This window comes from Phyllopteryx taeniolatus, chromosome 1 (genome assembly GCF_024500385.1).
Source record: "Phyllopteryx taeniolatus isolate TA_2022b chromosome 1, UOR_Ptae_1.2, whole genome shotgun sequence".
Classification (NCBI taxonomy): Eukaryota; Metazoa; Chordata; class Actinopteri; order Syngnathiformes; family Syngnathidae; genus Phyllopteryx; species Phyllopteryx taeniolatus.
This window is the reverse complement of record NC_084502.1, coordinates 7688948-7715059: the sequence shown is the minus strand read 5'-3', so window position 1 is coordinate 7715059 and position 26112 is coordinate 7688948. Positions and strand designations below refer to the sequence as shown.

The following is a 26112-nucleotide window of genomic DNA, read 5'->3' as shown; positions in this document are numbered from 1 at the left end:
TACGGCGTTTGCCCAAAATTTATTTTTTTACATTTTATAAATAGAATAATTCAGCAATTTGATGGATTGCCATGTGAGTCACAAAATAAAATAGAAATGAATAAAACAATGAAAAATGGTGCTGATTCGATCGTACCTGCACGGCAACTCAGGTGAAATATAATCTAATATATATATAATATATAATAATTATCTTATAAAATAATAATATAATATTAAGGGGAAAAACATAAAATCTTAGTCTGTTTCTGTTTATCTCAACTCTCGTCCAATCACAGCGTCAAGGCGCATGCTCCGCCTTCGTCCCAGTCACGTGACACGAGTTTGGGAAGATGGTCGAAGTTTGTCTTTCGTTCAAGTGAACCCGCTACCAAAACAGTCTGCCGAGCAAGGGCTGGGACTTTTCTATCAGGCTGACAGTTTGCCTCTCGAGTCTCTCCTGGAGTGCGGGTAAGAGCGCGAACCCGTTAGGCAGCGAGCTCGCGGGTGCATTTAATCTTTTGACAGCCGTGGACTTTGGGGTTTGTGCCATGGTGGTGACACATGCTAGCAGGCTAGCGGCTAGCTGGGCTGTGTCGGCGGCGGCGGTGGCAGCCCGGCAGCTGACGTTCAGCGTGTTTTGTACTGCTCGGCTAGCATACCAGAACAGTAAATATTCTCACGGAGTGTTTATCGGCGCACTTCCTCACCGCTCCTAGAAGGAAGTAACGAGCCGAGGCTTAACACGGCGTTAGCTCTCCATACAATGCTAGTTGGACCAGGTTATGTTATGGCAGCCTGCTTGTTATATCGTGCACACCAAAGATCGACCGCAGATGAATTATAATCAGTATATAATACGCTTTAGTTTGACAAGTACCGTGGCTATTGAAGTCCCAATTTCGATCGTTGTTAGCTTTCATTAGCTACTTGTAACACCGCACCCTTTAACACCAACCTTGCATGGTCGATTTATTAACATAAACGGCCAATTTGATATTTGTTGCCAAGCGCAAACCCTTTGGCTATACAGAGTGCGTTGGTAAACCGAAACCGCCAGTGGAACGCGTTCAGCTTATTTACAGCAACTCTCGAGTGCTTAAATATAGGTTAGACTAAGTAAAGGCGATATTTATGAGAGCAAGAGGTACTTGTTTTACTGGACAAGGTTGTCTGATCAGGTTTGTTTCTCCTGTGGCCACAGACAAAAAGTACAGTAGTCCTATTTTCAAGGTGACTGAGAGGGAGGACGTGGTGTTTCAGAAGCTTCACAACGGTCCAAATGTTATTTAGAATGTATATTACATGCAATGTTAGACTTGACTCGGGATAATTTAAAATGTGGATTTTTTTTGTGTGACAAAGAGCCCATTTTGAGACTTTATTAATTTGCTAAGTTTTAACTTTTTATACACTTTTTTTAAATACACTCCTATTTCTCCGAAGTTTGTGCTCAAGGCAGATAATATGAGAAACACATCGTGGCAATTTGCGGCCCTATTTATGTCTGCAATTGATCCACTTAATTTTACATTCTCCTCAGTCTCTTGATATTATACACTGAAATGCACGTTTTGTCGTGTGTAAATGCGTTTCAAAAGATGGGATACTTGTGTTTCCAAAGGTTTTGGTTTGTCCTTGGGTGAAGGCATTTAAGAACCCAGAATAGATGACACAAAACAAATTTTAATATTGAGCACTTTTAGTTGACTTTCTTGGTTTTGAACTGGATTGCGCTTGGAGTGTTATGTTATGATGATTCAAATCTATGTCATAAATTTAATTGCAGTTTAATATGTAGCAAACACTGTCGTGTACACGCAGGCAGCATATTAGCAAGTGAGCAATTCCAATAAATTATTGACTAAAGCCGTAACTGAAGTGGAAGTTTATGCAGGAGCTGTTCACTCACGCCGTCAGGACAAGCGGCATCAAGCTACGACGTCATGGAAAGAGCACATTGTGGCATTCATTTGTAAAAGTATGTACTGTAACTCTAAAAATATAGCCAATGTAAGTACAGTACATGCTTTAAAATAATAATAATAATAATAATAACAACTTTTAAAAACGAAATGCCTGAGGTTTTTTTTTTCGTCTCACTAGTTGACATTCTGAAAAACACGTAAATGATCAGATGAAGTCTTTTACGGTTAAACAATAAATGTAACAATTTATTTATAGGCGCCTTTCTAATAACTCCAGGTCACCTGATAATAGAAGTAAAACGAAATATGAATGAATAGAGAAAACAAAGTTCAAATAACTCAAACAGGAAAATAGCAATTAAATGAGTACACACCAAACGGTATGCAAAACATGCTTTACATTCAGTATAGTGGCTTTTAATCTCTGATCACTGCGGTTCATTATTTAAAGGAGACATTTGTATATTTTTCCACCGTTTTACCGCTTCCGTGGTGTTTTAATAATGTCTTTGGCATTAACATGCTTTTGTCAAGCTACCCTTGCAGAAATCAGCCTGTTGTGAGGGGATGGTCGTATTTCATGCAAATAAGACACTGTTCAGACTGCTTCTCCCACACAGTGCTGAAATTCCAAGTCTTAAAACCGGGTGTGGCATTAAATTAGCCATCTTGAATCACAATTCTTAAATTTCTTAATGACTCACTCACAGACACATTTTCATAAATTCGACAGCTCTCAAAAGATTTACTTTGTAATTTCACACTCGGAGGGTGGACAGGCAGTCCGAAGACTCAGCTGTTTGTATACAAGAAATTAAAATGTTGGTTTTTCATCCTATCCTTTAAAGGAGATGAACATTTCCCCCATAGCCAAGGTAAGCCTAGATCACCTGCTTCAGTGGTAATAGTTCGAGGGTCCGCTGTACTTATTGACTAGCCAGAACACCTCAATGTTTAGGGTGAGCCTTGGCGAAAACCATACTCTCCTGATTGCTACTTTCCAGTACCGCGCTTCATCAGAAGTCCTCACTTGTGTGCTCCAAAGTTGCACTAATGGGAAACCCCTTTGTTTTGTTGTCAGGGCTGCAGGCTTCATCCCAGCCCTATGTCATGGCAAGTGAAGTCACCAAGGCAGGCAGTTCCAATGGTTACCCTATGAAGGCACAGCTACAAATTATTGGTAAGTTGAGTATTTAATTTATTTACTCTTCTCTATTCAGCTTTCAGTTCAACTTTGTTAGGGATTAAAACACATCTTCTTTTCCTTTGAAGCATAAGCACGGTACTTATACAGGGTCACGTCATTCTCTCTTGATTTATTGTAACACTTGAACTGAGCCATTGTTTATATTGTTATTTATGTTCGCAGTCATGTCCTGCCACGTTGTATAAGAGTGCTTAATGTTAATGCAAGGGCCCAACAATCTTTTTGCGTGTTACCGGTTTCTTGGTGACAGAATGATCTTGTGACTAACTATCTTCTGGGATTCCTCATGCTCTCTGTCTTCTTGTTTCAGTGCTATCAGCAAAACTGAAAGAGAACAAGAAGAACTGGTTTGGTCCCAGTCCATACGTGGAAGTTACTGTTGATGGCCAGTCCAGGAAAACAGAGAAATGCAACAACACCCACAGCCCCAAGTGGAAGCAGCCACTCACAGTGTAAGTTAAGAAAGGCTGATCAGATTGATCTGTGTTGAGAGGAATACAAATGTAAGGCTTTCGTCTGTTGTAATGCCTGGAATTGCAGCATAGTTAAAAAGAAAAAGAAAAAAAAGGTCATTTTACTCAGCACTTATAAATATTTAACCCAAATATTAGTCATTGTGATGGTGTGAATGTCAGCAATCTCTTCTTCTGTGTCCTTAAATACTTTAACACTCCTTCCCTGCAGTCTGAGAGGCTCACACTTTAGACCGTGGCTACAGGGGTTACAGTTATGTAACAAGTGCATTATATGATGGAGTGAGACCATGGGTCCACGTGTCCCTAAACAAATTAGTTTTGTTTTTTGTTTTAATTGTCAAAAGTTGTGAAGTGTACCAAAATATGGTGGAATCTCTCTCCAAAGATATGCTGGTCAACACTGTTGCCATCATAAAACCTTTATCAACAACACAAGTAATGTTACATAAGTTTGTTTTAATTCTGGACTTACTCTGATAAAAATATAAGCAGAAGTTCAGATAGTGTTAGAAATATAAAACACCATTTAAATACTCTCAAATTTAAAGGCAAATGTGGAGGGTATATGCTCCACCTCATGCATTAAATGTTCTCATAAGTATAGAATATGATGAACCACTCATTTATTGTAAAATATTACATCCACACATAATCTTTCATCATAAGTGGCATCGGGCGGAATCCTCCCCAAAACAATCACTTTTCAGAAAACCAAAAAGCCATTTACAACACTAAGCAGAAGCTAATGTGATGTAATGTGTCGGCAACTTTACCCTTGCTCCTTCTCGTCCAACATCCCAAAAAGAGTCACAGAAACTCCAAATGAAAGTCATTTGTTCATTCAATGTTCTGCCTTTTTCGAGTATTTATTTTGCGAGCGAAAGGAGCTACGGGAAAGAGCTTCTTGCACCAATGGCTGCATGCAAAACCACAACAAAGTCATTTTTGTGATGTCTCAAAAGAGCTTTTATTTTCCCGACTTTATTATAAGTGAGAGTAATTCACTAAAAGGGCTTATGTTGATGCAGTGCTTCACATATGTAATTATTAGGTTTCAAACTCTCCTTCTAAATCCTGATTTGCTACTCCTGCTGAAAGAATGACTTCGGAATCAGCATCAAATCGTTACCCCTCGTACTATTCCGAAATAATAGTCCGACAAATGATAAATCCAATTGGATTATTTTGTAAACTATCTGTTAAACTGGAACGAGAGTAACCTGGCACATTTTGGCTGCCGCTGCTTCCTACCGAAAAGTTTTTCTTTTTAGTTTAAAATGGCTTACATTATCCAGGATTCCTCGCCGTACCTTGGCCAGAGGTAGAACTCAGGTTGATTTTGCACCTGTCACTGCCACAAATCTTTGCTGCCTTGGACCCGCTGCCTCCTTTCTAGCCAGCCTGCTGGCTACCAAGTCTGCTTGCTAGCGAGCTGTCTCTTGTCATCTTTCACGCTGTGTTGGATCAACTTACTGTGGCAGAACGGAAGGGAGCTTTTCATTCAGCTCCTTGGGGCTAGGCTAATGGATCCTTCCTCCCGCGGAGATCACAATGTAGGGCTTCAAGCTACAACTGCATACATGTGCAGAAACTGTGCGCAGTCACTCCTAATGGCGTCGACCATAAACAATGCCTAATGATCGTGAAATATTTTTTTAAGTAACTGTGGCGTGGCAGCATTGGAGCTCTTGTCAGAATAAAGTAAGTACGATGTTATTCTTTGATTCATTGTGGTTCGAATCAGAAAACTTGATTTGGCATTGGGTTTTCTTCGGCGGACTCGAATGGCAGTTCGTGTCACCATCCATTAGTGCACGGTCTTGGTAGTTATGTACTTTTTTTGCAATGATTTTTTTACAATAATATATTCCAAATTATCTCACAGAATCCACACATTTGAGTACAAATGACATAATCACTGGAGTGGAGGCTGATATGCTGCTGCTCTGCTCTTAGAGACTGTAACTTCTGGTCCATTTCTTCTCTTACTACCAGCCTCCCTTTCAGAAAACTCAAAGTTTGAGTATTGCAGCATTCAACTTTGAAGGTTCTGCTGTAACTAATCCGTGCCAGAGCATTTTTGGCACCCTTTTATTCGTGTTTCAACCACATTGTGGTCATGTGAATTTAGTAGTCGTCTACACTTGACGGGTAATAATCACCTTTGTGCAACGTTGGGGTTTGGAAACATTCTTTTTTTTTTTTTTTTGTACAAGATGTAGGTGATTATGACAACGTGAGCTGTTTGCTTGCTTATGTCAGCACTCTGAATAGGGTCTCAATCCCATTGTCTGCTTTCAGAACAACACAAAGGTTTTGCTGCTCACACAAGCTACAGTGGCTGGTGAGCTGGTGAATGACATGCAGTTTTTACTTCCAAAATGCTCATTTGAAAGTGGGGCCTTAACAATGATATTAGACCTTTTTGTTGAATTGTGACCTGCGAAAATGACCTATTGGTTCTACATACAGTATATAGTTGAAGATGACATCATATTCTTGTAACTTCAGGGATCTTGTTTGATGTGCGTCACACGTCCTAGACGCACGGAAATGATGAGGGACGCAAAAAGCTTTGTGAATGTGCGTCCACTGATGCACAACATTGCTTCCTTACGTATGTGTGCAACGCTCGAATTAAGCGCTCTCTCATCGGAGTTTCCGGGTCAAAATTTGCATTTTGCGCATCTGAAAACACATTGAAAAGCAAAACTGCAAAGCAGGTTTACCGCAGAGACGGTCGCAAACACAGAAGACTGCAGTGGCGGATATGACCCAACGAGCTTACGTCACCGATGCGTAGACGCGGACGTGCAGCGCCAAGACAGCGGTTGCAAAATGCCGAATTGAGAAGAGAGAAAGAAAAAAGACAAATTGTTTGAGACTTGACTGTTGTGTCAAGATGCCAAACAGAAAAGGGGAAACTCAAGCTTTATTTTTCTTAAGTTAAGCACTTTGTTTGAACGCACACAACTTTCTGTTTTTAGTTACTTGCTCTTATTGTGAAGTCCAGCCCTACTTTTATTTAGTAAATAAGAGAACATTACACAATTGTGCTCATATGTTTGATTACCTGAGCAGAATTTGTAAGATGTGTACAAGTCTTTATTATGCTCTAATATCACTGTATCAGTGGCATAAAAAACAACGATACTATCGCTTATCTTGGCAAAATATAATGTTCTAAACAAATTTGCTATCGTGGAAGGCCTAAACACATATAATATACTCCTCAAGAGCAAAAGCAAATGATAACACAACAATTTTGTACAAACAGTTTCAAATATTTTAATCAAAATCTGCAATATAGCGGAACCGTGAAGCACGAACTGCGATGTAGCGGAGGATTACCGCATTTGTATTCCGTGATTAGTTGCAGGGACTCATTGTTTCCAGACAAGTGCATCTCGGGACTCACTTAGTTGCAAGTGTAAAATGACCTATGGACTTTGTTGAATGATTGCTCAGAGCTATATAACTAAACAGTGTAAGTAACTATGGAAACCTACTGAAAATTATTGTTATTTGAAATTCATTGAAGGAGTTTTTTGTTTTTGACAGGATCGTGACTCCCTTCAGCAAACTACTGTTTCGAGTGTGGAGCCACCAAACCCTGAAGTCCGACATCCTGCTGGGCTTGGCTAAATTGGACCTCAGCGCCACGCTTAAGTCTAACAACATGAAAAGTGAGTGTCTGCTGTCAGTCTTCAGGCTTCAACAGCACTTATTGGTTGATTGATTTTAAAATGATGCGTAGGACTTCAATTGGAATACAGTATGTAACAACTGGCATCCATCTGATGTATACATATTTGCCTGGTCGCCATCATCTAGTCTCTGACGTGGTGCAGACCATAAAGCTGTGTACAGACCGAGACCAGACGGACGTGGTGGGAGACCTTTCTGTCTGCTTGGACGGCATGACGGTTGACCCTGAAATGTTCGCCAAGGCTGAAGTCGACCATCAGAGTGAGTTTGTGGGGTGGTCACAGAGAACATGAACACAGATTGCTAGAGGAATGGTAAAAGCGGTACTCCAGTTTCTTCCCACATTCCAATAACATGCATGTTAGGAGGTTCATTGAAGAAATTGAATAGAAATTGTCCTTACGTGTGAATATAAGTTTGAAGGCTTGTTGGTCTGTATGTGCAATGCAATTGGCTGTTGAGCAGTAGTGACTAGTCCAGGGTGTTCCCCGCCAGATGTCAGATGGGATAGGCTCATGCACATCTAAGATCCGAGTTAGGATAAGTGGTATAGAATACGGATGGATAGTTTTCCATCTGCAACCTTATGAAAAAAAATCCATACTTTTGCCCTAGTCTTCAGAGCTGCCTTTTGCCATGTTTTGTAGAATCGTAACTGCAATAAAGTACGGTTTGTTATAATACGGTTTGCGGAGACTTCTTGTTACGTTTGTTTGCTGTTGTGGCGCGCAACAGATGGGAGAAACCGAAGGACAACTACTTTGAGACGACGGCGTCGAGATGCTATACGCTGTAACTAAAAATTTGGCCATCGTGTAAATAATTTAGGCTTAAGTGGATCAATACTGTTGGTATTGACTGTCAAGTGTTTTGTATGTTCATCAACTCATTGTACTTAATACTGGTCTTCAGATCTATCAAATGGAGACTCTCATCCCAATGGAGAACATACCCCAAGGTATGGAGAATGCTTAATTTTTTTGGGTTGTGAGCGCAGTGAAATTTGGACTTTATTTATCCGCTGCACCCCTCTGCACTCCTAGACACAGCCGAGACAGTTCCCCGGCTGTGGACAGCGTTGAGCACCGCTCGTCTCCCCGGAGTCAAAGGTCAGGGACAGTCTCTGGCTCTCCTCGGGTTTTGTCAGGGAGTGTACGGCCGCTGCGGCCACCCAGACCATCCAGACCTCCTCCTCCAACCCCACGCAGACCCACCTCTTCACCAGGTCTGTCATTTATCAAGTTAAGTTTTTAGTGGCTTTTTCACGTCAATGTTCTGTATAAACGCCACCGACACGGAATTGCCGGTACTCTGCAAAATTCATAGCCACTTTGACATTTGTTGTTGTGGCAGTTTCTGTATCTACATTTCATCCAGATCCTCACCAAAAGCAAACGGTTTCTTTCTTAGTTACACGGACCATTCCTCAGACCAAGTTTTGTGAAAATCTTGAATACTTTTTGGAGCGTAGTAATTATTCCACAGTCTGTCCTTTTCATTTATTGTTCACTGTTTAAAAATGTGCAGTGAAAAGGGTCATTAAAACAAAGCTAGAGGTTTTCTAAATCTTTGTACAGTACAATAAAAGACTTCTGTGACAATCATACAGTATATTATTTAGGAGCTACCTAGTTGTCAACAAGCTAGCGACTTGCATGCCAGGCTAATTTAATAGTCGTCATCTTCAGTGAGTGCTCAGTGTCAACCGCTACAATCAGATCAACTCAACTTCTTCACACTGGTCTCAAAATCACAAAATCTAAGTCAGTCATTAACAAGAGTCAGAGAGCATCATACCAAGTCAACGGTAATGGGAAGACGTATTACAAATTGGACGCCTGCCTTAATAAAACCTGTAACGGAACTAAACATCACTTAAGAGAACCAGCACTTTGGCTCAAGCATCTCCAAGCAGCATTTCACCGAAACACTTACTGCTGGACAAAGGTATTTGGACACTCGACTCTTTATTGCTTTAAATGACTCTTAGCGTTCCGATAAGGTCCACTGTATATTCGTCAGCCCTTCTCACATTCCTTTTCTCTTAACACCCCTTGTTGAGAATGGAAGTAAGTCTCACGAGTTGCGCAAGGAAAAATAATTCATCCTGGATGCAGGCGGATGAGGTCTCGTGGCAAAGCATTCTAATGTGCTAACGTCATACATTTGGCCCAAAATCAGAGGTGGGTAGTAATGTGCTACATTTACTCAAGTAACATTTTCGATAAACTGTACTTGTCAGAGTACTTTAAATGCACTGTACTTTTTACTTGAGTATTTATGTGAAGAAGGATCGATACCTTTACTCCATTACAATGATTGAGATGCCGTTCGGTACTTTTATTTATCCATACATGCGTCTGCGTGTCTATTTTTAGACTCCATCTTCGACTTCCGCGTAGGGCCGCCGTTGCACCAATCAAACCGGATCACTAATGTCATTTGACGGCACATGGCATGACCATGCACATAGCCTTCGCGAGCCAATCAAAATGACTCATTTTGGGGAAAAAACAGCTGCGCGAGTGTGTTTACAGACCAAATGACAATAGCGTTGTCATGCAGCTCTTAAATTGTGACTGCCCAAACTTGGATATTTCAGCCCACTTGTAACTTGAGAAAACACCTTGCGGTAAGTTGCAGATGTTTTTGCTGTTGTTTTGGCAGTGGATGTGGCAAAATTAGCACACACACAATCACTAAGTCTGGTCAGCAAACAGCTTCTTCATGAAGTCATTGAAGTGAATAAAGCAAATAATGTTTCTGTAGGGCCCATTGCATGTGTTGTTGGTTTTTGGGGCAAAAATTGAAATGGTGGCAGGTATGTGGCGACTCCTATATATTATTATTTTTTTATTTGATGTTCATGCTCTGATTTAAAATTTTAAAAATCTGAAGTTACTCACAAATTACTCTTGTAGTTTTTTTCATTGAATACTTTCTTACTCTTATTCAAGTAAATATTTGGATGACTACTTTTTACTTTTACTTGAGTCATATTATTCGAAAGGAACAGTACCCTTAAAAAATATGTGGCTACTCTACCCACCTCTGCCCAAAATGTATAGGAGATGTTACATGTAATCATGTACTAGCTCTTAAGAGGAAGGCCCGTATTTGAATTTATTTAATGCTGTTAGCACTATAGTTATTCATACGGAAACATTTCCTCCTTAATAAAACTGCTCAGGCGAAAGGGAAGTTCTGTGGTTGGGCAAGTCATTTGTGATGATTGGTGTTTCTTCCTGATGGTGTTTCCTTTTTTAACAATAATCATAACCGCTTCCTTGTTGCTTTCATTGCTGTGTCATTACCCTTTTTAAAGCATTCATCTTTTCCTTGGCAACTGAACAATATGTAGTGCAGTGGTACCTTGACTCAAGAGTTTATGTCGTTCTGTGACCTAGCTCGTAGTTCACGTATATCAAATCCATTTTCCCCATTGAGATCAATTGTAATGTTATAAAAAAAATGAACTTAGTATATTGTATGAAAGTAAATAAAATACAGCAAAAGAGAATCTAAATTAATAAACAGATTTTATAAAGTGTAATTACTGTATGTTGTATCAGCAGAAAGTGACAACAACTGTAGTGTATGTGTGCCTTTCAGGGGTGTGGCCTAGTGAGTGACTCATTTTATACTTCTGTGTTTGACTGTTTGTCCTCTTCAATTTAGTCTTATAACAAAAAAAATTAAGTTAGCACTCGTAAAGGTACCACTGTATTTGCAAATAAACAAATTTAATTTAATGGGATGGTACACTGGCTTGTAATAAGGAGAGTAGAATCTGTCAGTGCTGTTCACCAACTTTGTTTTATTCGTAGGCAAGCTAGGAGACACTTAATTTTGTGTTAACACTCCCATCTGCGTTAATGTTACTGTTCAGAGTTGTTTGCAGTGCTTGTACAAACAGTAAAATGATCAGATATTTTTTGTTTCACACACACATTTATTGGTATCACTATTTCAGAGGGATACACTGGAAACATACGTGTGCACCATTTCATTTGTTTGTGAGCAAAACACCCATCAAAGTTTGATTTTGATCATGCAAATATTTTTTGCTTGAGTTGAAAGTTACATTTCGTGTCCTACTACTAGACTGCAGAAGATGCTTGGTGGTATACTTTATTTCTTTATTTATTGTTACAGGTTTCTAAATTCAGTTCCGCCCTCAGACTCTTTGTAAATTACACAGGGGTTGAAAAAGCCAAAGTCAGTTGTATAATTTAGTCAACTATTACACGAAGGGGGTATTATAATTACAACGTTATGGCTATTACAATTTCTTTAACTCAATTAACACTGACCAACTGTCTCTCTGCTTAGCATCTTCCAGCAATAGCTCTACACCGGCTGAAAGCAGCAATGGTCAGTCTGGTTCAGAGACACCTGTGCGTACTACTGCCCCGGGCCCCACAGCAGCCCCAGACTCCAGTCCTTCGGTGGGTTCAGACAGGAACAGTACATCTGCAGCGTCTACCTCTGGACCTCCGGCATCCAGACAGCCAATGACCAGCATCAGCCCTGCTGTCTCATCCAGGGTCCCTGCTGTCAACTCAGGACCCTTGCCTCCAGGGTTAGCTCTACTCTATTTTGCTTTATGCATGGTTGGTTGCCATTAGTCAAGTGAAAGTGGAGTTTAAATGAAATAATAACGGACTATTGTGGAGAACTGCAAACGGAAGCAGACTGGATGGAACAAATAAGGCAGTGAGCTGTTAGCTTCCCGCAACATAAACATGGAAGCATACAACATTGCGGGGTCAGTCATCAATATTCTTGATGTTCCTTTTTTTTTTTTTTTTTTTTTTAAATTATTAATTACTCTAAATTGCCCGTAGGTGTGAATGTGAGTGCGAATGGTTGTTTGTTTGTATTTGCCCTGCGATTGGCTGGCAACCAGTTCGGGGTGTACCCCGCCTCCTGCCCAATGACAGCTGGGATAGGCTCCAGCACTCCCGCAACCCTCGTGAGGAGAAGCGGCTCAGAAAATGGATGGATGGAATCATTAATTGTGCATTTCATGACTCTACTGTGATACCATTGTGTTACTTAATTTGAACATAACTAAAATGCTTGGAGCGCTTCTATATTTTTTGATGTTAGGGCCATCCCAAGGACCACATGAATCGCCTGCGGGCCTGTTCTAAAAGTAGTTCACCAGTGGAAATTACCGTAAACTCACGATACTGTCACAGCGATTAAGTCATTGCTGAGCATTATTATGAGAGGCCCTTAACATAATCAGTGTCTTCACTTCGATGAATTATTAATAACATATTTACATAATTACAAGTAATTGCAGCTAATTTGTTGTTTCAGAAGTGTGTATCAACGTCGTAGCCAATCAGTACCCATAATGTAGCGGTTTCATAAAACTTGGTGACCCCTGGTCTGATGTCTTGTTCACTTGTTTCTTTCTAGATGGGAACAGAGGGTCGATCAGAATGGCAGGTTGTATTTTGTCGACCACGTAGAAAAGAGAACAACGTGGGAGCGCCCGGAACCCTTACCCCCAGGGTAAAAACTCCTTCATACAATTTTAACCTCATCTTTTTGTGTTCCTGAGATTTCTTTTGGTTCCACGTCAGAGCAAAAACTCTGCTGATTTTCAACCAATTTTTGCCATTTGTACTCTGTGATTGCCTTCAGCTGGCTAAACGCTGTTGTTGTCTGTGGATAAAGTTCTTCCTCCGTGAGCTTTCCCATTATTTTAACCAGGCCTGCACCCACATTTTGACCGATAGACTGAACTGAAGTTCTCAGATCTGTTTGACAATTGAGGCTGTAGTCTACTTAGTGCTTGATAAGGTTGACTGTTTTATTTGTCGACTTTCCCCTTAGTTGGGAACGTCGCGTTGACCAGATGGGCCGCGTTTACTTTGTCGACCACATTACGAGGACCACCACGTGGCAGCGTCCCACAGTGGAGACTGTGCGCAACTACGAGCAGTGGCAGCACCAACGCAACCAGTTGCAGGGCGCCATGCAACAGTTCAACCAGAGGTTTATAATTGGGGTGAGATGTGGTGCTGTAGTTTGAACATATGATGGATTTATATGGCCTCTTTGGTGACTTTGTTTCCTTAAAAAATAATGTCTGACAAAAATGGCTCCGTGTTGTTGAATGTTCCTCGTTCGTAATGACTGTTCTTATGTCGACACAGGACCAGGGGGCAACTGCACAAAATAAGGAGTATGATCCTCTTGGACCGCTGCCAAATGGATGGGGTAAGATTTCACAGTAATGTTAACGTTATCCTTAGTTTAACAGGTGTCCTCCATATGAGCTTTGATTTACATGTTGCAAGTTATCGTTGGGCCGGCACGGTGACAACTGGTCAGCAAATCTGCCTCACAGTTTCTCCACACGTGCCACTTAGAATTAAGGCCAACCATTTCTATCTTGGTCTCATCAGACCAGAGAATCTTATTTCTCACCACCTTGGAGTCCTTCGGATGTTTTTTAGCCAACTCCATGCAGGCTTTCATGTGTCTTGCACTGAGGAGAGGCCCCGACCGGTGGAGGGCTGCAGTGATGGTTGACTTTCTAGGATCTTCTCCCATCTCCCGACTGCATCTCTGGAGCTCAGCCACAGTGATCTTTGGGTTCTTCTTTACCTCTCCCCCCAAAACTTTTCTCCCCCCATTGCTCAGTCAACTCTAGGTAGGGTTCTATATAATCAAACACAACTGGACTCCAAGGAAGATGTAGAACCATTTTAAGTATGATCAGAAGAAATGGACAGCACCCAAGTTAAATATGAGTCTCACAGAAAGGGTCTGAATACTTATGGCTGTGTGATATTTAAGTTTTTCTTTTTTTAATAAATGTGGAAAAATTTCAACAATTAAGTTTTTTTTTTTTCCGTCAATATGGGGTGCTGTGTGTACGTAAATTAATGAAGGAAAAAATAACTTCAATGATTTTAACAAATGGCTGCAATATAACAAAGAGTGAAAAATGTAAGGGGGTCTGAAAACTGATATGTTGAAACCACCATCTCCGTGGCTTGTCTCCGTCAGTGTGTGCGCATGCAACATGTGCTTTTTAAAATACATTTTGCAAGCTTTTTCTGAAATCTCCGTAAAATATAAGCATACGTAACCCAGCAAACAACATTTTTCTATGGAATATTTGAGTGTAGTAGACGAAGTCTCATCTCAAACATCGACCCTTAAACAGCGAATAATAAGTTAACGAGAATTCATGACTGTCATATTGCATGCATGTTAAATACTTGTCCTAACAAATATTTCTGTACAGCATAAGGTGCATAGAGGAGCGGGAACATGATTAAAACAGTTTTGAATGAACATTGTGCAAATCTTAGCAGTGAAATTATATTGCTTTTTGTTGACTTATGATTTTGTCAATTGATTTTGTCATTTTAGAGAAGAGAACAGACAGCAACGGAAGAGTTTATTTTGTGCATCATCCTACACGGTCGACACAGTGGGAAGACCCACGGTCACAGGGGTTAGTTTTTGTCTTTTAATGTTCCAGCGCAGACATTTTAGCTTTTATTCCTATTAAGTTCATTGTATTCTTTATTTTCAATTCAAATGTGCCTCTGTTTAACGGCTGCTGTTACTCATGTCATTTGGTTTTCTGATTGCTGCATTGTCTTTGTAACACAACCAAAAATACTCACGAGCTCTTTATCTTATTATTTTAGGTTGCTGAACGAGAAACCACTTCCAGAGGGATGGGAGATGAGGTTTACTGTAGAGGGTATTCCCTATTTCGTAGACCACAACAGGAGAACTACGACTTACATTGACCCTCGCACTGGAAAATCCTCACTGTACGTCCTCCAGCAGTTACAAAACTCATATACGGTACCTGTAGTTGCCTGTTATATGGCTAAGATTATGCATAATGTAAGAAGCAAAACAAAGAGAAACAACTAATTAGGAAATGAGGCATGACTTTCCATCTGGTGTTATGTGTTAGGTTTTTGGCTGATGAAATTCGGCTATTTAAAGATCATATTTAAAGATCATATGGCTAAATAGTGGTCGGGAAAGGCGATATGTACATTTATTCTCTGATCTAGATTTTATTACTTTGTTCTTTTAAATCACATCCTGGAATATTTCCAGGCAGACCATTTTCCAGTGTGCAAAATATTGCGTAAACTCAGTGTAACAAAAAGGAAAAAAATCAAAGGTATCATTTTAGCATAGCTTGTCTTTAACACTTCTGTTTTTGTTTTTCCAGCAGGCTGTGTTATCCTTCTATGTATTTAGTTCGAGTATATTTATTGTAGTATGATTCACTCTACTTCTCTGCTTATAGAAATCTCTACATCGTATTCTAATAAGCGGTACCCTTTTTGTTATTAGACATTCACTCAGAGGAAACACCTAAGATGACTCATGAGCATAACTGTAGTATGACATACAATGTCACACGACACTGTCAGTCTTCTGGTTCCAGTTGTCGAAAAACAGGTTTAGTTAACTAGTAGATGGATGTGACAATTTAATCAAGAGAAGCATCAACAAGGGCTGCAATATTTTGTTTGAGCATCGTCATTGCGACGTATGTGTGCATAATAATCACTTCGAGGTGTGCTGGACTATACAATGAATCAACTGTCATATTAAAAGTAACCAGCAGAGGGACAAGTTTGGAAATTCTCAAAAGATGGGTACAGTACATAACTGTAAAAATATAATTACTAGCAAAATTATTATTTGTATCAGTGCTTTAGATAAAACACTATGATCACACTGTGATAAAATGGAATGTATTTTTTTTTGTAATTTATTATGTTAATATAGTCAGCCAGAGCTGTGAGGAAGTTATCAATGTCCTTTCACCATTGTTCCTGTCGTACCGTGTTCTGCGTTCTTGTTTTCCAATTAAGGACAAAACCTTGTTTTGTTCTAATTTCTCATTTTATAAAAGACCAAGAGTTGATTTAAGTTTTTCCTCCTGTTTTTGAGATTGTAGGGTGAAAGCTGCAGCTGGTTACTTGTGTGGACTGAATGGGTGGCAACAATGGGGAAATGAAATGGCAGTATTTTGAGGGTAATAGCCCATCAGCAACATATTGAGAGAAAAAAAAAAAAAAAAAAAGAACTATGAACTAGTTTGTTTTTGGACCAGTGAACTTAGTACAGCATTTTGATTTATGAATTGAACTTTCAACTCGTTTGTGTGGAAAATGAACGTTCCCACCACTGATCCTGGATTGTTTCACATCACAATATATATCGCAGGTTTAAAAAAAATAGCATCAACTTTCCATAGTTACATCCTTGCTCATATTAAGTTAACTTAAGTACTTCTGTACTTTCCAGTGAAAATGGACCTCAGATCACCTACGTCAGAGACTTCAAAGCCAAAGTACAATACTTCAGATTTTGGTGCCAGGTATGAATCCAAACAGCACACAAGTTATTAAATAATGCATTACATTTTATACAGCGCTTTCCTAGACACTAAAGACGCCTGAATTCTGGCATTCAGATCATGCATTATTCTACTGTCAAATTCTCAATATTAAACACACGAAAAAAAACTGTGGAGTCCCACCAAAATTTAAATGTGTTCCTCCTTGGTCCAAGCATCACACCTCAACAAAGTTTTCGCTAAGCTGTTGCGACTTTTTGACTTGTCCCATGAGGGCTCGCCAAAGCGAGTAATTCCCATGATTAGTTTGGCACAGTTTTTAAAGGTTGTGCTAAGTGTATTCCATATAATTGTTCTTGTTTAGGCAACAGGTGGCAAAATCCCATTCACAGTTTGACTCCATAGTTCTCAAAGTAGTATAAAGCAAAAAAAAAAAAAAAAACGGTTGCTCAAATTCTAATCACCACGATTCTATTTTTATGATATTTTTCCCTTCCTCTTTAGCAACTGTCAATGCCTCAACACATCAAGATCAATGTGTCACGAAAAACTCTGTTTGAGGACTCCTTCCAGCAGGTAAGGTGACCCACAGACGTCTAACGGCAGAGAACCTGCCAGGTCGTGTTGTATGTCGTAACAAGCAGCAGTAACGTAAATGTACAACAATATGCTTGTGAGTGTAATTCTTTACCAATATATGGCACATGTACTGTGTAAAGTAGTCGCCAAACCAGCTGTGGAAATCCACTTCATGATGATGATGATGCTTCTGTGGCTGCTGGGAAGATGTAAATGTAGCCTCAGCCTTAGTAGAACCAGGAAGTAGTAGCCCATCCTACCCCCACCCCTGCGGAGAAATATTAACATATTAATTGTCTGTCTTTGATCCTGTTCAAACATGACATGAACAAGGATCATGTGTGAATCAAAAAGATCTATGCTGCTGTTGTAAAATAAAATAAATGCACTTATCATTCCAAAAATCCAACATTTTAGATAATGAGCTTCAATGCTCAGGATTTGCGAAGAAGACTGTGGATTATTTTCCCTGGAGAAGAAGGCCTCGACTACGGAGGTGTTGCCAGGCAAGTACAAAACGAGCGGATAAGCTTATCGTCAGAGCAAAACACCGCGAGTACATAGTGAGTGTACACAATGGGCCATATTTTGCCGTTCGTGCTTACCGGTAAGTCTTTTTTGTCTGTTTGTTTGTTTTTTTAAACGTGCCTGGCTTGTGTACCTTCAACTATGGGCATTTTCCCTTTCCAGACTTCAAACACACCCACCGTGCGTAACTGTATGCAGCCACCAAAGAGGCGTGACTCATTAAAATTTGAGGCTGGCTGAAAATCATGGCGTATGGAGTTCTCCTGAAACTTGTGAATGTTTAGAAATCCATTTGGGAACACTTTAAAAATGGAAATACCTTCCCTAGCAGATGTCGTCGCCAGTAAGACGAGCCCGCAGCTCCGTCTAAACACACTACACTTTGAAGGAGAATGTGTTACTAATTCTGTATGAATTAAATCAAATAAAAGTAAATTAATCAGAATACTGTGCTTATGACTGAACGCATGTTTCAAGGTCTATTAAAAAAAAATAGGGTGTGCCTGCCGTTCTGTAGGTCGTTGGTCGTTTCCTTTCGCCAGAAAAGAGCACAGCGGAGAATATGGCCCTATATGAATTAACTGTGTGGTGCACTTCACTCAATCAGGTGTTAACAACATTTTTTGACTCAATTAGGTCAAATGAAGCAGTTCTCAAATTCAATCCAAAGAAGTGAATTTTAACGATGTGTGTATTAATGTTAAATATTAAATGAGTGAATTGCCTGAAGTTCCTGGCAGTTCCCAGCATGTTTGTTTCTTTAAATTTAAGATATAGTTACATCACTACAATGGGAATCTCGGAGTCTTTTTCTCATTCATCCCTCGTTTCTTACAGGGAATGGTTCTTCCTTTTGTCCCATGAAGTGTTGAACCCCATGTACTGCCTGTTTGAATATGCTGGAAAAGAAAACTACTGTCTCCAGATAAACCCCGCCTCCTACATCAACCCTGACCACCTTAAGTATTTCAAATTCATTGGCCGCTTCATTGCCATGGTTAGTCATTATTGTCTCGTATCAGCCAGTATTGCCCATCGAAGATGATTAAAAAAATAAAAAAATAATCCAATTGAACTCCTATCCGTTTTTAGGCGCTTTTCCACAGCAAGTTCATAGACACGGGTTTCTCACTGCCGTTTTACAAGCGCATCCTGAACAAGCCATTGGCCCTCAAGGACCTAGAGTCAGTAGACCCAGAGTTCTACAACTCCCTCATTTGGATCAAGTAAGTTCTGACTTTTTTTCCCAATGGATTTTTACAATATACCTACGCACTGTAATGCCCTTGCATGTGGAAAGGAGAGCCAGAGTCGCTGATCCACTGTTCAGCTGTTTATTGAACGGTGGCAGAACAGTAAAACACAAACACAATTAGCACACTCACACAGGAGCTGCTGTCAGCCACAGCTCACGGCCAGACACTTGTAGACTCGCTGACATCACACGCCGCCCTACCGGGCCCGCTTCATAAAGGCATGTGCATGTATCCTAGACAGACACTACAATACGTATGGTGCAGTAGAAAGTACTAGTCCTAGTAGTAATAGCAACATGTCTTTAGTAACGTAGAAAATATACAATCTCTCCATCGCAGATTGTCACTTATTGCGGGTGTGTCTGGAACGTATCTCGCGATAAACAGGGTTTCGCGGTAGCTTCGTCAAGTACCACGTAGGTCTTGGTCTGTGTCGTGATTGTCCTTACTGCGCCATAGGGACAACAACATCGAAGAGTGCGGCCTGGAAATGTTCTTCTGTGTTGACAAGGAAATCTTAGGGGAAATCACCACGCACGACCTGAAAGCTGGCGGAGGAGACATCCAAGTTACAGAGGAGAACAAGGAGGAGTACATCAGGTGGGCCAAGATGGATTACGATTTGGAATTCAGCCTGCTTCCGATGTACAACCCCAATTCCAATGAAGTTGGGACGTTGTGTTAAACATAAATAAAAACAGAATACAATGATTTGCAAATCATGTTCAACCTATATTTAATTGAATACACTACAAAGACAAGATATTTAATGTTCAAACGGATAAACTTGATTGTTTTTAGTTAAGTAATTATTAACTTAGAATTTTATGCCTGATGATTGGGGGGGGTGGGGGAGGGGGAGGGGGAGGGGGGTGAAGTTTCACATTTGACAGTCATGTTTCCCATCCTGTTGTTTCAAATGCTCAAATGTTTCTGTCCCGGCAAGAGAATTATGCATTGTAAACAGTTCCCAGGTGTCTTTAATAAATGGTCTCTGATATTGTTCGGTCAAAATGAACGGGGATACACAAGAATGAATTATAGGACACTTCATAGCCATTTCTAACCGTGGTTAGAATCCTCTGTTTTGTGTGGTGTGCAGGTTGGTAGCAGAGTGGAGGCTGTCTAGAGGAGTGGAAGAGCAGACGCAGGCATTTTTTGAAGGCTTCAACGAGGTCCTCCCACAGCAGTACTTGCAGTATTTTGATGCCAAAGAGCTGGAGGTATGGGCATCCATAGAGAGATCTGCACTATTTCCATCATACAATTACATTAGAATTCTAAAAACAAATCAAATGCTGTTTTATTGGTTTTTAGAATTTTTTATTTATTTTTTGGGTTTATTTATGTATTTGTCCTTGCAGGTGATGCTGTGTGGCATGCAGGAGATTGACCTTGCTGACTGGCAAAGAAATACCATCTACAGACACTATCCTCGCGGGAGCAAGCAGATCATGTGGTTCTGGCAGGTCAGCATCAAAACTATAAAGAGGTTCTGAACAGAGGTTAGCTTTTCTGCTATGTATACAAATGTGTCTTGTTTGAGATATGTTAAGATAAAATTGATGCACACAAGGCATCGTATTCACATATTTTATATATACCGCGTGTGCTTTGGCGTAATCGTAGACGTGAGCTCCAATTCAATTGCTCTATCATATTTAATCTGCCTTTACAATTATATTTTGTCAGAATTATTCATTAAACAAGTTCCCAATTGTGGTTTTAGGATGTAGTAGTGTCGAACGCCACTGCATCCTTCTGAGAGCTGTTACCAATCTTTTGCCAAACATTTTGTGAAATGAATCTCTCTGACCATGTTGATCAAAGCTGAGCATTTGTAAAGGCAGAATACTTGTATTGGATCTCATTCAATTGTACAAATGTACCTAATGGTATGACTGTTGAAATAATAACTATAATCTTGTCCTTGCAGTTCATAAAAGAGATGGACAACGAGAAGAGAATGAGGTTGCTTCAGTTCGTCACTGGTACCTGTCGTCTGCCCGTCGGAGGCTTTGCTGACCTCATGGGTAATATTTTTGGACATATTTTTCAACTTGGGCAGATAGGAGCGTTCCACACGTCGAAGCCTTTGCTATTCTCCCTCTGCAACATTGGCTTAATCGGGCTGGTCAGACCTTTTGAGGGAGAGGCGAGCAAAAGTAATAGTTTATCATATTTTAAGTGAAATCGGGACGGGTTCAGTTCAACCTGAGGAGAGAATTTACGTTTTATAATTTTTGGATGACTTGATTAAATACCCCATTCTGCCGCATGCTTCACTTTACAGGAAGCAACGGTCCCCAGAAGTTCTGTATTGAGAAGGTGGGAAAGGAAAACTGGCTTCCCAGAAGTCACACATGGTGAGTTCACGCATGGAGGCAGCGCTTCATACATTACACAACTTGACATACAAACATCTAACATGAATCTGTGCCACCAACAGAACTCAGTGCAGCCCTGCTTACTTGTTGGCTTTTAATTAGAGCACTTATGATGCCACAATTTGGCAAAATTCAGTTAGATTGCATCTGAAGTTTTAGGGGTACTTGCCTTTAATTATTGTGAACTCCCGCATATTCGCAGTTCGACATTTGCAAATGTGTCTATTTGCAGATATTTATTTTCTCTGTCCCTGAGAAACCTTTTCGCTGTTATTGTGCCATCTTGTGGCATGTTGCCATTGAGTTGTGTATGTTTTGTACATACCAAATATTACTTCCATTAGTTTTATATAACCTTCACATGCTTTATTGTTACATTGTGACTACTAGCTCTGTGCGCGTACAAATTGTTCCCAGCTATGTCTTTCGATAAAGATAAGTTGAGTGCAGCTGGACAAAGATACAGTGGGTACGAAAAGTATTCAGACCCCCTTACATTTTTCATTCTTTGTTATATTGCAGCATTTTGCTAAAATCATTTAAGTTCTTTTTTCCCCTCATTAATGTACACACAGCACCCCATGTTGACACAAAAAATCGGAGTTGTTGAAATTTTTGCAGATTTATTAAAAAAAGGAAAATTGAAATATCACACAGGCATAAGTATTCAGACCCTTTGCTCAGTATTTAGTAGACACACCCTTCTGAGCTAATAAAGCCATGAGTCTTTTTGGGAATGATGCAACAAGTTTTTCACACCTGGATTTGGGGATCCTGTCATTCCTCCTGGCAGAGCCTCTCCAGTTCTGTCAGATTGGATGGTGAACGTTGGTGGACAGCCATTTTCAGGTTTCTCCATAGATGCTCAATTGGGTTTAATCAGGGTTCTGGCTGGGCCATTCAAGAACAGTCACGGAGTTGTTCTGAAGCCATTCCTTTGTCATTTTAGCTGTGTGCTTAGGGTCATTGTCCTGTTGGAAGGTGAACCTTCGGCACAATCTGAGGTTCTGAGCACTCTGGAGAAGATTTTCGTCCAGGATATCCCTGTACTTGGCCGCATTCATCTTTCCTTCAATTGCAACCAGTCTCCCTGTCCCTGCAGCTGAAAAACACCCCCACAGCATGATGCTGCCACCACCGTGCTTCACTGTTGGGACTGTATTGGAGAGGTGATGAGCAGTGCCTGGTTTTCTCCACACATGCCGCTTAGAATTAAGGCCAACAATTTCTATCTTGGTCTCATCAGACCAGAGAATCTTATTTCTCACCATCTTTGAGTCCTTCAGGACTCCATGCGGGCTTTCATGTGTCTTGCACTGAGGAGAGGCCCCGACTGGTGGAGGGCTGCAGTTATGGTTGACTTTGTAGAACTTTCGCCCATCTCCCGAGTGCATCTCTGGAGCTCAGCCATAGTGATATTTGGGTTCTTCTTTATCTCTCTACCAAGGCTCTGATCGTCCCAAGCGTCTTCCATTTCAGGATTATGGAGGCCACTGTGCTCTTAGGAACATTAAGTGCAGCAGAAATGTTTTTGTAACCTTGGCCAGATCTGTGCCTTGCCACAATTCCGTCTCTGAGCTCTTCAAGGAGTTCCTTTGACCTCATGATTCTTATTTGCTCTGACATGCACTGTGAGCTGTAAGGTCTTATATAGACTGGGGTGTGGCTTTCCTAATCAAATTCAATCAGTATAATCAAACACCGCTGGACTCCAATGAAGGTATAGAACCATCTCAAGGATGATCAGAAGAAATGGACAGCACCCGAGTTAAATATGAGCGTCACAGCAAGGGGTCTGAATACTGTGTGATAGTTCTGTTTTTCGTTTTTAATAAGTCTGCAAAAATGCCAACAATGAAATTTTTTTCTGTCAATATGGGGTGCTGTGTATACAGTAATGAGGAAAAAAAACGAACTTAAATGATTTTAGCAAATAACTGCAATATAACAAAGACTGAACATTTTAAGGGGTTCTGAATACGTTCCGTACCCACGGTAACTGTTTTGCTTTCCTTCTCCGTCTCTCTCACTTCTGTATAACGGAGGCGATTGTTTTGCTTCGACTTCAGTAAGGGGTGACAAATCGTGTAAGACTTGGACCTTTTCCTCTCTTTGCAAAGACTTTTCTTTCTTTCTTGTAATAAAAACCCACAAAGACAAGATTGCTTCCTTACTTATTCTTTCAGAAAAAGATTTGCCAAAACACCGTCAAGGAATTATGTTGAAATATTTAGAGGACGTTCATTTAGACCAAAGTAGGGCTTTGTTGCCTCCTACCGGCATATACGGGCATACATCAACCTTTTGGTTACTCTCTCTGCTTTACATTATTCGCAACAGGGCACGGTTCCCCTGTTTGTGGGGGACTGCTGTAATCTGTAAAAGAGAAAAGCTTTGTTGTTTGCATGTGGACATCTCATGCCTTCAATCTGAGTGGATTTTTTGTAAATACCTGACTGGGAAAATATGTTTTAAAAGTACATCTAATGTGGAAATAGCCTCTGCGTTAACGATGGTGCTGCTGCAAACTGACTGACAAGCACGGCACATCTTCATTTCCCAATGAGGCAGAAATGTGTATTATTTATTCCCTCGACTTTGCAGTTTCAACAGATTGGATTTACCGCCTTACAAGAGCTACGAGCAGCTGAAGGAGAAGCTGATGTTTGCCATTGAGGAGACGGAAGGCTTTGGACAGGAGTGATGTTTTGCAGCGGCTGTGGCGGTGAAGTGCCAGGTATCGGGATCGAAACCGCCGGATTGAAATCGGGGAGCCTTCCTTTCATATGGGTCAGCAGGGTTCCACGCCCGTCAGTTGCATATTTATTGCAGCCACCGCCAAAGGAAAAGCTTTTAATTGGTAGTCTGTCGAAACCAAAATCACCCAAATTGATCCTGGACTTCACAATGAGTGCTATATTATGTAGGCATGGGAGTGTTTTGCACCCCATCTTCTGACCATTTTAAGGTCAGCAGCAACGTCGGCACAGTGTGACCGGGAGGCAGCGTTGCAGTTTTGTCTAGTCGCTAATTAGTCAAGCTAGTCATTGCTACGATAGGTTTTCGGGTACAAAAGTGGGTGAAGGGTCATCAAAATTAAGCGGATTGTATTGTTGGCTCTTAATTAAGCTACATCCACCATTATGACTGTCACTTTTCTCACCTGCAGCTCTCCTGCTAACAAAACTTTTTTTTTTTTTTTTTCCATTAGATTTGGTTCTCATGTCTTTAAGAAACAACAATAACAAAGTGATTCTGCACATTAAAGCAAACCATGGTGCTAGCGCACTCATTTGGGAGATGATGCGTGAGAAGCAGCCCTGAACGGCTCCATGATTGTCACCATCGTTAGCAGTATTTTTCGTGTCGGAGGCTTACTGCAATTGCAGCATGGAAAAAGAGTCCTAGTTTTATAGGACCACTGTGTGAAAGCTGTCGTTTTGAGACGAGGGAAATAGGTCGTCTTTGATACCGATTTGTGTTTTACGGTTTTGTTTTTTTTGTCAAATACATGACCTCAGTGGCGCGTCTTTTAGGAAATGACATATTCTCAGATAGAAAATGAAAATGAAAAATGGAAAGTCAAGCCGAATGGAGTTATTGGTTGTTGTTTTTTCACTTAAATGCTCTTACTTAAAATAGGCTACTGCTGTTTTAACTGGTTCCTCTACACTTAACCAATCACATAAATGGGTGAAAAATAATTTAAGGTTTTGAAACCCTCCAAATACAGTACTCAAACGCTCTAATTAATTAATAGTGTTATGTTTTGTACACTTTATTTTTGTAAACTTTACAGCAACAACTACATTAAATCAGTGTGAAATAATAAGCAGTGTCTATGTCTTCATTTTTGAAGATGTGCTCTTCATTTGATGCCAAATAAGTGTGGATTGTGACTCAACATAAATGAAACATTTTAAAAGTGTTCTTGAAAATGACATTAAGTACACAGTGTGGGAGATAATGGAATAGGAACTTTTGTTCCCATTCTGTTATCGCTCACTCTCATCTTGTCCAGGGTCAAATATCAAATTTCCAACACTATCAGAGTTAGCAAATACAGTGGATACAAAGTCTGCACACCCCTTATTAAATGCCAGGTTTGTGGTGATTATACAGGAAAAATTAAGACCAGGATAAATCATTTCAAAACTTTCCCCACCATGAATGTGACCTAAAACCTGTACAATCAATTGGGGGGGGGACAAGTTTCGAAAAGGTAAGTAAAATGAGATCCTTCTGTTGTTATCGAAGCTTTCTGCAGGCAAAAGATGTGACTAGAAAAATGTCAGAAAAAGCCTAGAACACTGAACTTTATTTGGGGTTAATCAGATGCACTTTAAATGGGAGCAGGTATGTGCTGACTCCCATTTAACGTGAGTTTGAATGTGATTGGTTAATTCTGAGCACAATAAGGTCCCAGTTATATGAGGGTATGCACACTTTTGCGATCACTTTGTCAGTTTTTCATTTTAAAAGGATGTTTTTCAATGTAGGGCTACAGGTTACATGTCACATTAATAGTGGAAAAAAGTTTGCAAATTGGTCTCATCTGCTGTAAATAACATTAAACATGGGTTTTCTGTTTTGTAAAAAATAAGAGGTTTATGGTATCACTATTTTCTTTCCCCCTTTTTAATTTCTCATGTACATGCAATATGTGGACACAAAAATATATAACACTGTGACCT

The 26112-nt window shown here is 40.2% G+C and overlaps 1 protein-coding gene across 3 annotated transcripts; it reads left to right on the top strand.

The window, feature by feature from the left end:
• The first annotated feature begins 297 nt into the window (after positions 1-297).
• On the top strand, positions 298-25250 carry itchb (itchy E3 ubiquitin protein ligase b). Of its 3 annotated transcripts, XM_061768121.1 has the most exons (25): positions 298-450; positions 2989-3087; positions 3425-3566; positions 7152-7276; positions 7425-7559; positions 8211-8256; positions 8342-8523; positions 11631-11880; positions 12729-12824; positions 13149-13323; positions 13472-13535; positions 14700-14784; positions 14984-15112; positions 16617-16689; positions 17173-17244; positions 17665-17753; positions 18613-18772; positions 18868-19001; positions 19491-19631; positions 20134-20254; positions 20396-20500; positions 20968-21064; positions 21325-21397; positions 24023-24155; positions 24630-25250. In XM_061768121.1, exons 2-24 carry the CDS (start codon positions 3018-3020, stop codon positions 24120-24122), a joined length of 2664 nt encoding a protein of 887 aa, XP_061624105.1. In that variant the 5' UTR covers positions 298-450; positions 2989-3017; the 3' UTR covers positions 24123-24155; positions 24630-25250. The 3 variants fall into 3 exon arrangements, with proteins under 3 accessions (XP_061624105.1, XP_061624096.1, XP_061624115.1); XM_061768112.1 differs by having other exon boundaries at positions 24023-25250; XM_061768131.1 differs by having other exon boundaries at positions 307-450; positions 2997-3087; positions 24023-25250.
• Positions 25251-26112: the final 862 nt, after the last annotated feature.

What these genes read in the sequence shown, in the direction of transcription:
- itchb (XM_061768121.1), top strand. Translation starts at nt 3,018, where the DNA reads ATGGCAAGTGAAGTCACCAAGGCAGGCAGTTCCAATGGTTACCCTATG. An exon ending in TCAGGACCCTTGCCTCCAGG is followed by an intron (nt 11,881 to 12,728) that starts GTTAGCTCTACT and finishes GTTTCTTTCTAG; the next exon opens with ATGGGAACAGAGGGTCGATC. An exon ending in CCGGAACCCTTACCCCCAGG is followed by an intron (nt 12,825 to 13,148) that starts GTAAAAACTCCT and finishes CTTTCCCCTTAG; the next exon opens with TTGGGAACGTCGCGTTGACC.